The 13,161-nt window shown below is 45.0% G+C and overlaps 1 protein-coding gene across 2 annotated transcripts in view; it reads left to right on the top strand.

Annotated features, from left to right (window-relative positions):
• The window catches only part of EMILIN2 (elastin microfibril interfacer 2), a 52,310-nt gene that overhangs the window by 21,816 nt on the left and 17,333 nt on the right, over nucleotides 1–13,161 (top strand). For both annotated transcript variants that reach the window (XM_086682563.1, XM_086682564.1), the window contains exons 3-4: nucleotides 5,381–5,556; nucleotides 10,091–12,019. In XM_086682563.1, coding sequence (XP_086538689.1) covers nucleotides 5,381–5,556; nucleotides 10,091–12,019 — 2,105 coding nt within the window. The remainder of the gene's footprint in view (nucleotides 1–5,380; nucleotides 5,557–10,090; nucleotides 12,020–13,161) is intronic.

The following is a 13,161-nucleotide window of genomic DNA, read 5'->3' as shown; positions in this document are numbered from 1 at the left end:
CCAGATCAGTGGTTATCCCTTCAGGCCTAGGATGCTCCCTACAAAAGAGAAGGAGGCACCTCTTCTTTCTAGCTTCCTTCTCCATCCTGAGAGTCCATTCCAGTCAATACTGTACAGGACCACTCGTGGGATGAAGCAAGAAGAGTTGGCTCTGGGGCTTTGGGGACAAGCCAGTGCCTGGAAGAAAGAGAGGAATTTACTAGAAAGTCTGTTCTTGGGAGGAATCCCAGTCAGGGGGGCACTGGGGTGTAGATTTGTGCACTGTTAGTGGCATGAATCAAATAAGAAGTTACAGGCGAATACTAAATGCAGGGAAATGAGCCTTACCTTGTAGAACAGCTGTCTACATGATCCTCTGCCAGTGATGTGTGGCTATTTCTGAAAAGCCTTCTACTGGCAACCCGGAAGGAATGTGGGAGGAGAGAGAAGATGGGTGGGTGTGAGATAGGAATGAAGAGATGAACAGATGTGTGCCCATTGCCATTCCCTTGATAGTCTCATGAGGGTCTAGGCCAGCTCTGTCCCGGAGACCTCCCTGTAATGATTGAGATGTTCATGCTAATACTGCATGTGGCTACTGAGCACCTCAAATGTGGCCAACGTGACTGAGGAAATGAATGTTCAATTTTGTTTACTTTTAATCACTTTAGATTAAAATAGCCACACCTGATTAATGGCTATATAACTGGACAACACCACTGAAGGTCACCTTCTGGTGTGTGATTCTTGCCTAACTCATTATGACCCGAGGACTCTGGAGCTTGATTTCGTTCTGGGAAGACTTAGGAATTCACATCGGTTGGGGTTAGACCTGAGGACAACTCTGGGGCTTTTAATATGGACATTGGATTCCCCAAAACCATGTCAACAGTAGACTTAGTATCATTCATTATTGTTTGATTAATGATTAATACTTCATTCTTTATTGAGCACCTACAATAGGACAGATTGCTGTCTTTAAAAATGGGGATGTTGTAGAGAACAAAACCAACAGGAATTCTTGCCCTCGTAGGGCTTATGGTCTGTGAAAAGACAAACACTGAACAAGTGTGAACCAAAGCGTATTATGAAAGAATACGTTATCTGTCAGTAGGAAGGAGTCTTTATCGGGGGGTGATAGATGTCCAATGGAGGCACAATCATTTTGTCATATTTTGTTTTAATGTGTACATTCCAGTCATATGGTCCCTGAACCCTGATTCAACTTTTCCAGTCCTTTTCTTGCCACCTTCCTTCTCAGGAGAATCTTCTGGGTTGATCTAATATTACACATTAGACACAGTGGATGAACTCCTAAAAATGGTGAACCCTTGTTCCCCACCCCCACCCCAAAAGGGTTTCAGAGGTAGATGGTGGGGGAGGAGAGTTGAGGAGAGGCTGAGTTGCGGAGTGCTGGCTAGTGTGGGGGCAGGCTCGGGCTGCCAACCCCCCTCCCCACCGGGAGCCCCTAAGAGCACCTGAGGCAGCTGTGGCCAGGGCTCCCCTGGGAGACAGGATTTTGTTACAGTCCCTGCCCAAGACTGGGATGGGGGCCAAGGCTGTAGCCTGAGTCAGCCTTCCAGCTTTAGCCCAGCACCGCCTTGACTCTGTCCCTTTGGCTATCAGTGCCTCAGCTGGGTGCAGTCAGCTGATTCACTAAGTGTCCCTGGGGCACCTTCTGTGTGCTTATAGCCCATGGACCCTTGGAGTTAACACTTGGGCTGCTTTCGGTCGATTCACTTCCCCTGCCTGGTTGCCTCAGAGGCTCCAAGCTCCCGTGAGGAGGGAGGGCCTATGGGTGCCCTGACTTATGGGCTGCACTTCTCAACTTGACAGTTACTTGGGGAGTTTTTGAAAGGTACACATGCCTGGACACCCCTGCCCCCAGGCCAGTTAAATTAGAATTTTGAGTGTAAAGACGTGAGCTTTTTTTTTTAAAGCTCCCTATCGGGGATATTGTCCTGCAGAGCACTGAGGGACAGAAGGAGGATCTGGGCATCATGCTGTGTTCCTCCCATCCTCTGGAGGACCTACTGGCTGGCTCTGATGGAGGCAGGAACCCGTTTCTGCAGGGAAAATCCCAGTGGGGCTGAGGGGTTGCACAACCCTACCTCTTTCCCTCACATCCCCCAGATTGAGGACCCATGGCCGCCTCTGGGATCTATGTCCCTGTGCACGGAGCAGTCGGAACGTGAGCTTTCCCACGGCTGGAGGTGGCCGCCTGATCACTTCCAGCTGTCATCACTAGCCAGGAAGGCCTCTTCCACACGCTGGACTTAAAACTCTGTTAGAAATGCTGTCAACCTGAACTCCATTGCCGCAAACCGGAAACCCTACAGCAAGCTGATTAGGCAGAGGGTGGGAGCGGGGAATGTGCGTGGGGCTGGAGAGGAAGGCAGGAACTCCAGGGAACTTTCCTAAGTTATGAGCTGGCTCCAAAATAATAACTGCCTTTAAAGAAAATAATGAGGTGTGTTGGAAAGGCAAGCACTTTCTTATACTCAGCTCTGTGGTTGGGGCTGAGGCCTCTGGGTGGGGGGTGTGGGTCTCAGGCTCAGGGTTTGCTCTCCTGGTCCCTCGCAGCCGCGTCCAAAAGGGTTTGCTATGGGCTGTCATCTGCTGGCACGTGTACAAAACCCGAGAGCAAACACATTTTCACATTCAGTCTTAAATGCTCAGAGGAACCAAGTTTTTCTGAGATTACACATTTTTGCAGCATTATGTTATACTTGAACATGCAAAACAATGAAGTGGAATTTTTTCTTTCTTTCTTCTTCTTCTTCTTCTTCTTTTTTTTAGTATATGTGCTGCTGAGGCAAGCACTCTTGATTTTTTTTTAATAGTTTTTTGGACCACACAGGGACTTCTTTTGGTAGGTTGGGTGCTAGGGGGCTGGGGGCTAATGTGGACTGTGTCAGATGTTCAGACAAGTGTTTGCTGAATGGGGATGGCAGCTGTCCTTTGACCCTGCTTACATGGCCTTCTGGAACATCTCTGGGTGGGTGGAGTTCTCTCCACCCGAGTCTCTGCTTCTGTGTGCTGGGAGGACCGTCTGGGGTACAGGGGCAAACACTTGGGTTTAAATCCCAGCCCTGGCCCTTCCTGACGGTTGGAACTTGGACAGGTCACTTAACCTCTGTGAGCCTCTGTTTTCCCATTTGTGAAAAGGGGAAACTCTATAAATAGTTAGGCCTTAATGGGGTGTGTGGTGGCAATAAGAGGGAATAAATAACCTAGAAGCGAGGTCTTGCCCCATGCCCCCCCCCCTTTTCTGTTTCATTCATTCGGCTTTGTCTTCTGTTTTGAAAAAGTCTCCCTCTGGGGCTTCTCAAAACTTGTGTCCCCAGGCCCCACTGCAAGCCAAGTAAATAGAATCTCTGAGGGCGAGAGCCAGGCATCTGCAGTTTTTCACTCTTCCCTAGTGATTCTGACACTCAGCTAAGGTTTCAAACCACTGCCCTAGAAGGGCCGGTGAACCAGGGACAGAGACAGGTGTTGGGACACTAACATTTGGGTCAGTGCTGTCCCCAGGGCCTTCTGGGAATTCCAGAGGATCACCTTGGGTCCTGGCGATGGGGGAGTTCCTTACACCTAAAGTTTTAGTTGTCATGGTTTTGACCCTCAGGAAGGATGCCAAAAGCCCATTACATTTACTAATTTGCAATTTTCTTGGGAGTGTGACTTTGAACTACACCCTCATCAAGGCTGGTGCTGAGGTGGAGTCACCTGACCGGCACCAGTCCCCATGGGCCCCCCAATGCCCCTCTGAGCAGCACACAGTCCTAGGAAGTGACAGAGAGCTGATTCCTTTCAGGGAATTGGCCCCCAAGGAGGAGGGCAGCTGCTAGTGCTGGTGTTCACAGTGAAGAGACAGTGAGGACGTTCTAGAGAGCCATGCTTCCAAGCTGGAAGAAGATGCTGGGATAAGTTAAGGAGTGGCCCACATCTGTGCTGTGAGCAGGGGCACCTGGGGGTGTTAGACCCCTGCATCCATCCTCTGAGTGTACGGGGGGCTGCTGGGTTGCCACTCTCTGGCCCAGGCCCAGTGCTGGGTCTGGAGGACTTTACAGCTATCACAAGAATCTCGGTGTGATATGCACGTGCATGGGGGAACGTGCACTTAAAAAGGGATCCTTATTTCTACCATTAGCTCTACAAATCAGGGAATCTTTTTATTTTTTATTTTTATTTATGTATTTATTTTTATAATCGTTTTTTAAATGTTCATTTTATTTTTGAGAGAGAGACAGCGCAAGCAAGTGAGGGGCCGAGAAAGAGGGAGACAGAGGATCTGAAGCGGGCTCTGCCCTAACAGCACAGAGCCCAATGTGGGGCTCGAACTCACCAATGGTGAGATCGTGACCTGAGCTGAAGTCAGATGCTTAACCAGCTGAGCCACCCAGGTGCCCCCAGGGCATCTTTTTTTTTTTTTTTTCAACGTTTATTTATTTTTGGGACAGAGAGAGACAGAGCATGAACGGGGGAGGAGCAGAGAGAGAGGGAGACACAGAATCGGAAACAGGCTCCAGGCTCTGAGCCATCAGCCCAGAGCCTGATGCGGAGCTCGAACTCACGGACCGCGAGATCGTGACCTGGCTGAAGTCGGACGCTTAACCGACTGCGCCACCCAGGCGCCCCAGGGCATCTTTTTAAAAAGGTCTGGACACAGCTAGCATGAGGTGCCCTCTCTGAAGGCTCATGGCCTGCTGCCTTTGCAGGAAGGAAGGTGCCAAGATGAAAGCACAAATGCTATGGAGACGAAGGTGTCAGGGAGGTTTCTTTAAAATACAAAAAAAAAAGGGGGTGCCTGGGTGGCTCAGTCGGTTGAGCGTCCGAATTCGGCTCAGGTCATGATCTCATGGTTCGTGGGTCCGAGCCCCGCATCAGGCTCTGTGCTGACAGCTCAGAGCCTGGAGCCTGCTTCCGATTCTGTGTCTCCCTCTCTCTCTGCTCCTCAACTCGTGCTCTCACTCTCTTTCAAAAATAAACAAACATTTAAAAATAAATAAATAAAATACAAAACAAATGACACTGAGTTACCCCAGAAAAAAAATCTCCACAAAGCAGTGAATTGTGGAACAAAAATTTGTGTGCGAAACAAAAGCTCAGTTTTAGGAATTGCGGGGCCAGGCTTTTCTAGGTTGTCTGTCTTTCTGGCCTTTAGTGGGAGGGCAGCTGAGTGCAGGTGGGTTGAAGATGGATGAAGGAGGCCAGTCTGATTTTGGCTGAGCCCCAGGCATCAGGGCTGGACTGAAAAGACCAGTGGTCCCTTCTGGGTCAGTGTGGAGAGGGCAGGCAGAGCCCTGAGTGACCTGGATCCTCTTCATTCAGGTACAAGTCAGGGGGGCCCGGGGCGCTGGCAATAGCCAGTAAAGAGAGATGCCACCCTTTTCCTCGGCAGGTATCGTGTGAACTTCAGACCCAGATACGTCACCAAGTACAAGACGGTGACTCAGTTGGAATGGAGGTGCTGCCCTGGCTTTAGAGGGGGAGACTGCCAGGAAGGTCCCAGGGACCCTGTGAAGACTCCCCGCCCCACGCCCGCTCGGCCTCGAAACAGCGTGAAGAAAGCCACAGGTAACTTCTTTGTGCTTCCCTGTGCATGGCCACCGCTGATCTTTCCAGTGCTTCTGCAGACCGTAGGATTTATGATTTAGAATGTGGAGCTCTCCAGGGTCTTACAGTAACACGCATGTATGCCTACAGTAGACGCATGTGGCATACAAATTTATTTGCAGAAGCAGTAGCAATCAGAATACAGTTTTGTTTTGATTTGTTTTGTTTTGTGTGGCAAGTAAATTGCTTTGTTAGGGCTGGTTTGTGAAAGCAAAGGATTTGGCAATCAGCGTAGGGGAGGCTGATGGTTTCAGACTGGGGTAGTGTGGGCACAGATGCGAAGAGATTCATATGTAGCGATGCTTTGTTTTTACTTTTTGTCTACAAGTTCCCATAGATCTGAATTTGAAGAAACTAATTGTTTTAAAAATAGGTGAATCAGGGGCACTTGGGTGGTTCAGTCGGTTGAGTGTCAACTTCAGCTCAGGTCACGATCCCGTGGTTCATGGGTTCGAGCCCCGCGTCTGGCTCTGTGCTGACAGCATAGAGTCTGGAGCCTGCTTCAGATTCTGTGTCTCCCTCTCTCTCTGCCCCTCCCGTGCTCACATTCTGTCTCTGTCTCTGTCTCTCTCTCAAAAATAAATAAACATTAAAAAAAAAATAGGTGTATCAGAATCATCCTCATTCTGTTTGGGGTGAGAGATTTGCAAAGGTAAGCCCCAAGTTCGATGTATCCAGTGAAGTTGTTCTTAAATTTGTTTGTGAATTTTTTTGGAAGTAGCACAAATTCAGTGAATAACTAAGAAAGCAATGATAATTTTCACCTTTGCTTTTAATTATAACATCAAGAGAATGATTTTTATGGCTAAAAATTTTCTGTCCTTTTATTCTATGTCACTTTATCTTTCCTCTTTTTTAAGTTGAGTGAGAATAAATGTAACCTAGATTTTCTTACCAATTCGATATTTAAGTCGTCTTGAAATGATTGTTTTCTCATGAAGTATTGTCAATTTTGAAACTTGTAGTGTTTCCCCATATTGTTTGTAAAATAGATTTTAAAATAATTTCTATGACAAAAGTAATATATATCAATTATAGAATCTTTATAAAGTCTAGGGGAATATCTAGTTACACATAATCTCACTGCTAACATTTTGTTATCACACATTACTCTCCTTCCTATATCCGCTTGTACATGTCGTTAAGGAAAATTCACTTATCCCACACATGTTTATTGAGCTTCTTTATCTGGCAGGCTCTGTACTAGACACTTGGGAAAAGTGAAAAACAAGGCAGACAGTCCCTGAACTCATGAAAGGCAAACATCACACATGTAATCGCAATACGTCCTGATAGGTACTATGATGGGCTCACATGAAGGGGATCTGTTGGATCATAATAGGTTACTTTTGTTTTATTTTTATTTTATACAAGTTTAAACCCGTAAGAGTTGAATAGCTTTAAAAGGACTATTAGGAAAGCAGTGACCTCCCTTTCTCCCCCACTTTCCCTTCCCAGGGGTAATTACTTTAAACTCTTTAGATGGTCTTTTGGAATTTACCTCCATATCTATTTTTCAAGTTTATTTATTTTATTTTATCTTGAGAGAGAGAGAGCGCGCGTGTGTGTGTACCATGTGTGTATGAGTGGGGGAGAGGCAGAGAGAGGGAGAGAATCCCAAGCAGGCTAGCACAGAGCCTGCAGCAGGGCTTGAACTCATGAACTATGAGATCATGACCTCAGCCAAAATCAAGAGTCCGATGTTTAACCTACTGAGCCATCCAGGCTCCCCAACCTCCATATCTATTGACTTCTCATTATGGAAGGTGAAATTATGACTCCTTTTCATCTGCTTTCCTCATCCTTTCCATACCGTTTATACCAGATTTTTAATTTACTTAATACTTCTTATTTACATTGTGGTAACTAGGTAGACAATGTGTACAGCTGAGCTATGTAGTATGCTATGAATCTGTTGGCTTTCCTATATAGCTTTTTGGTTTTTTTAGAGTTAGTGATTGTTTTATATTTTCCTTTGCTTGTTTTTTTTTTTTTTTTTTTTTTTTATGTCTTTGTCCCTATTTTAACCCGAACTGTCCTCAGGGTGATAATTTAGATGTCCTCTCATTATGTTCAGACACATCAGTTTCACCTTCTTGGAGCAATCCCCACCAGGACTGGTCATCCTCTTTTCCTTGTTCACAGCTGCCAGTCTGCGATCTTACTTGTTTCCCTCCCACCGATTCCCTGTTTCCTATACTCTTTGATTGTTCTCAATGTACTCCCTTGTTTTGGTAGAGCACATTCTCCAGTAGTTTTATGAGAAGATTGTATGGGATGTACACTTCCTAATATTTTATAGTCTGAAAATTTTTATTCTACTTTAGAGTTCTAGATTGGAAATAATTTTCCTTTAGAATTTTGAAAGCATCACTCCGTTTTCTTCTAGCTTCCAATGCAGCTGTTAAAATGCCCAAAACCATTCTGATTCCTAATTTTTATATGTGACATGGTTCTGTTTTTTGTTTTGTTTTGCCACTTTAGTGGGATTTCAGAAGGCAATGAAAGGAAATGCTTATCCTTAATCCACTATCATTGTAAAGAACATACAATTTTAGAACTAATTTTTACACTTAATCTATAATGAACAACTATTCATTAAATAGTTTGCAATATCATTTAATGGCTTTGAGAGTGTGATTATTTGAACACAGTCCCCTACTGTTGGTCACTTAGGTTGTTGGTAGTTTTTTATAGATAGTATTTGAATAAACATTTTTTTCCTGTTACTATTTTGGATTCATCTCTGATTATTTACTTGAATAAACTTCTAGAAGTGTAATTGTTGGGGCGAAGGGATTCTGAGATTTTGATACTTACTGCCATGTTATCCTTCCAAAAAGTTGTAGCAATTTCCACAGTCACCAGGAATATGTAGAAGAAGCATTTCCTCATGTGCTGTTCTTCCCTCTTCTCCTGCCCTTTGCTTTTACTTCCTTTGCTCAGAAAGGCATTTCATTTGTAAGTGATTCAACAACTTGTTTTTTCCTCCTGGTGTCTTGAGGTAGAATACATTTTTCAGTGTGGAAAATAAGGTGTTCTTTATAGTTCTCTGCTTGAGACTTTGGCCATCTGACTTCCAGTCTTGATTTTACCACAAAGCTGATTTTCATGAATAATAGCTGTTGATGGTTGTGTGCAAAAGTTTAGGGGAGGAAAAAACAACGTTAAAGTCAAATATCTACAACATTCTACATTTAATTCTAGTGCTTGTTCAGTGTACCTTAATGCATTTTATTTCATTGCAATCTCTATGTTATGTTCGATTTTTTTCCATCCTTTATGATAGTCTCTGTATCATCTCCAGGCTTGTCGATGTTAGCCCCTTTCTAGTATTCCTTGCATCCTACTGTAAGTTCAGGGGTGTGGTTTGCTTTCAGGTTCCTACTGCCTTACGTTTCAATAATTTTGTTTTTGGTTAGTTCATCTATCTCTGTATCTATCACTTTATTTTCATTTTAGGACTCATCACAGTCATCCTTATTAACTTTTTTTATTTCTTTTGGACTATTTCCTTGGAAGTATATTTCTCAGAGTAGGATTATCAAAAAGTCAATGTTTATATTCTTTGGTTTAGTGAATCTTAGTATATATGACCACATGGCTTTATTGTTAGGAGGTGACAGTAGAGTCACTGCTTTATCCCTCTTTAGCTTTTAGTTTCCCCAACTGCATAACAGTGCTAAACAATGTCTATGAGACTTTGTTAGCATAGCGATGCTAACAAAAGTAAAATAACATTTAGGAGTTGCTTGGAGGATAATTGACTGCTTAATATGATATCATATCACCCAACAGCTAATGGGTGGATATCACTAAAGTGGCTTCTTGTGGTTTTACAGTATGTAGTCAACCATTGGGGTGTGGCTGCAGCTCACTAATGTGAGAATGATGTGTTCATATGACAAAGTAGATTAAGAATATTTACCTTTAGGGGCGTGTGGGTGGCTCAGTTGGTTGAACACACTGATTTGGACTCAGGTAATGATCTCACAGTTTGTGAGATCGAGTCCCGTGTTGGGGTCTGCACTGATAGTTTGGGACCTGCTTGGGATTCTTTGTCTGTCTGTCTGTCTGTCTGTCTGTATGTCTGTCTCTCTCTCTCAAAAATAAATAAATAAACTTAAAAAAAATTTCCCTTTAGAGTGAAAGAGACCATGGACTACCTACTATGTACCATGTGCTATATATTCTCTCAACAACCCTTAAAGGGAAGATAGTACCTCAGCTTCATAGATGAGGGGATTATTGTTCACAGATGTTAATTAACTTGCTCCAGGGCAGACAGTAAACAACAGAGCCAGAATGCAACGGGAGGCCTATTTGACTCAAAGGCCATAGTCTTTTTCTCTCTACTACAATAATTGCCTATGGTGAGAGGGGATCTATAAGTGAAGGTTTAAGTGCATTCCTTAAGTACCCTGTTTATTGTCTTTGCAGAAAATGGGAAAAGGTAGAACTTGTTAAGTCATGTCCAACTCTTTCTTTGTAACAGATAATGAACCAAGCCAAGTCTCAGAGCCCAAGAAGATTTTGCCACCAACTCGTGCCACAGAACCAAGTCAAGTCATAGATCCAAAAGAGGGGGCGCAAGAACTTCAGGAAAAAAAAATCCAGGTGCTTGAGGAGAAGGTTCTCCGACTCACAAGAACAGTTCTTGATCTCCAGTCTTCCATTGCTGGAGTGAACGAAAACCTCAAACATGCCGTTCAGGATGATGCCAGCAAAATGCTGGCATCATGGCTCAGTAATCTGCATCCCCAGCCAGTGCCCGACAGTGCCATTGGTGGAGACACAGAAACTGTCCAGCTTCCTGATGTCCTCAACAATAAGGAATCTGGCATGAAGGACATCAAATCCGAATTGGCCGAGGTCAAGGATGCTCTGAAGACCAAGAGTGACAAGCTGGAAGAGCTGGATGGGAAAGTGAAGGGGTATGAAGGACAGCTCAAACAGCTCCAGGAGGCTGCCCAGGGCCCTACGGTGACCATGACGACCAATGAACTCTACCAAGCCTATGTTGATAGTAAGATTGATGCCCTGAGAGAGGAGCTCATGGAAGGAATGGACAGAAAGCTGGCCGACCTGAAGAACTCATGCGAGTACAAGCTGATTGGTCTCCAGCAGCAGTGTGATGATTATGGGAGCAGCTACCTGGGAGTGATTGAGCTAATAGGAGAGAAGGAAACAAACCTGAGAAAAGAAATAAACGATCTTCGAGACCGGGTACAAGATCCTTCAGCTCGGTCCAACTGCTGTAATAGTGAAAAGAATGGTGACTTTGGGCCACAGATCAAGATGTTAGACCAGAAAATTGAAAGGGTTGCTGAAGCCACCAGAATGCTGAATGCACGCCTGGACAATGAATTTGACCGCCTTGTAGTTCCAGAGCCAGATGTGGACTTTGATGCACGATGGAATGAACTAGATGCGAGGATCAATGTGACAGAAAGGAATGCGGAAGAACATTGCTTCTACATTGAAGAAACCCTTCGGGGGACCATTAATGGTGAGGTAGATGACTTGAAGCAACTTCTTGATCAGAAAATCCAGTCTCTGGAAGAGCGCCTGGGGAGTGTTCTCCTGGAGGTGGCCAATAGCACTGATGCAGAACTCATCCCCCCAGCCTCAGCCCTGCCAGGTGTGTCAGGGGCTGGGAGCAAACAGCTCATGATAGAGTTAAACCACCTGAAGAGCAAAGTTCAAGTTGTTGAGGATATTTGCCTGCAGAACTTTCAGGGAGAGCCTCATGGGATAGAAGATACTTTGCCAAACGGAGAAGACCACATAGCGGGTGATAGTTTGAACCTTTTGAAATCTCTGAATGACACAATGCATAGGAAGTTTCAAGAAACCGAACGTAGCATCCAGAAACTTCAACAGGATTTTAGTTTTCTTTCTTCTCAACTAAACCACACAGAAGACGATGTGAATCATCTCCAGAAGGAGCTAAGCAGTTGTAGAGAAGGTAAAAATGCTGCAGTGGGGGGGTTCTCTAAGGGGGGTGAGAAGGAAAGGACGGTGGAGCCCCTCCCGTCTCCCCAGGACCCCATGGCTCATTGCTGCAGCCACCTGGAGGAGAGGTGGCAGCAGCTGCAGAGCCAGGTCCTCTCTGAACTGGACACTTGTAAGGAGAACACACATGGGGTCCAGAGGGACGTGTCCGTGGTTGAGAGCAGGGTGTCTCATATGGAGAAAGCCTGCAGCAAGCTGGACTCCATCTCCGGAAGTCTTCAGAGGATCAAGGAGGGGCTCAACAAGCATGTCAACAGCCTCTGGAGTTGTGTCAGGCAGATGAATGGGACACTCCGGTCACATTCCAGAGACATATCTGGCCTGAAGAATTCAGTCCAGCAGTTCTATAGCCATGTTTTCCAGATTTCTACTGACTTGCAAGACCTGATCAAATTTCAGCCATCAGCAAGTAAGTTGCCCGTTACTATCCCATTTCTTGTATTTGTTCGCAGCATGCATTATGCTAGATTTTGGATGGTCTGTGGAGTTCACTACATCAGTGCTACCCAAAGTGTGGTTCGTAGATTGGTGCCAGTTTGTGAATCACTGGTGCTGAGTGGCAACGAGATAAAAACCAACATCGAGAGTTAGTATTTAGAAACTTTTATTTAAAACAATTTGACATCACTGCAGGATTCAGGCACACCATCTGTGCATTTTACAAAAGTTATCAGTCCACAACAAATTGAAAATGAAACTGCTCCTTTGCCACAGAGGAAGAGGGCAAGATGTGGATCTATATATACTGTCATGTTGGGGAGCTTAGAGTTGGGGTCAGATTTTTGGCCTAACAACTTGGAACACTGGCTGCTTAGGGAGACTCCCATTTGCTTATCTGTTCACTTCTCTATAAGCAGTGCTTTTTGTTTGCTGGTGTCATTATAATCTTTGTCATCATTATCTTTGGGCCACCTCCTGTCTCCTGAAATCTAAGGTCTAGATGATGGCAGATAGAATACGGTCAGATTCCTTTCCAAAGACCATGGACAAAAAGCATTTTAGGGGGCAGTAACTGTTTAAAGCCCTATAGTGCTTACAACAAGGAAGCATATCAGTTGTGTTTAGGCAAAGCTTGCTGCACACTAGACACGGAGCAAATGATTGTTGAATGAATGAATGAGTGGTTCCTTAATAACATGAAACAGTATATTCAACAAAGTTAATTTCCTTGTTCCTTGAGTGTTTAGCACATCATCCATGAGGGACATAGCTTCTCTTACACCTGGATTCTTTCATGTAGGTGGCCTCAATAATGAGACAGCCTTTTCTAATTGGAAGCAGGGAGGGAAAGTGTGAGTTCACACTTATTGAGCACTTTCTGGGGACCAGCACTGGGCTAGTTCCCTCAGGCCATGTCATAGAGCCCCACAACAACCTCTGCTTTCCCAAGGGGAAGTGTACCCAGGGGCACACATCTAGGGAGTGGCAGGGCCAGAACAAGAGCCCTGGGTGGGCTGCATCCAAGAATTGTCTTCCAGTCCAGCACACATCTCCTTCGTGTGTCCGAGAGTTGAATGCAGACTTACTGGTTCCAAAAGGACTTGTTGAGGG

This window comes from Puma concolor, chromosome D3, assembly GCF_028749965.1.
Source record: "Puma concolor isolate L17-30 chromosome D3, mPumCon1.1.hap2, whole genome shotgun sequence".
NCBI lineage: Eukaryota > Metazoa > Chordata > Mammalia > Carnivora > Felidae > Puma > Puma concolor.
This window is presented reverse-complemented; position numbering and strand designations above follow the sequence as displayed.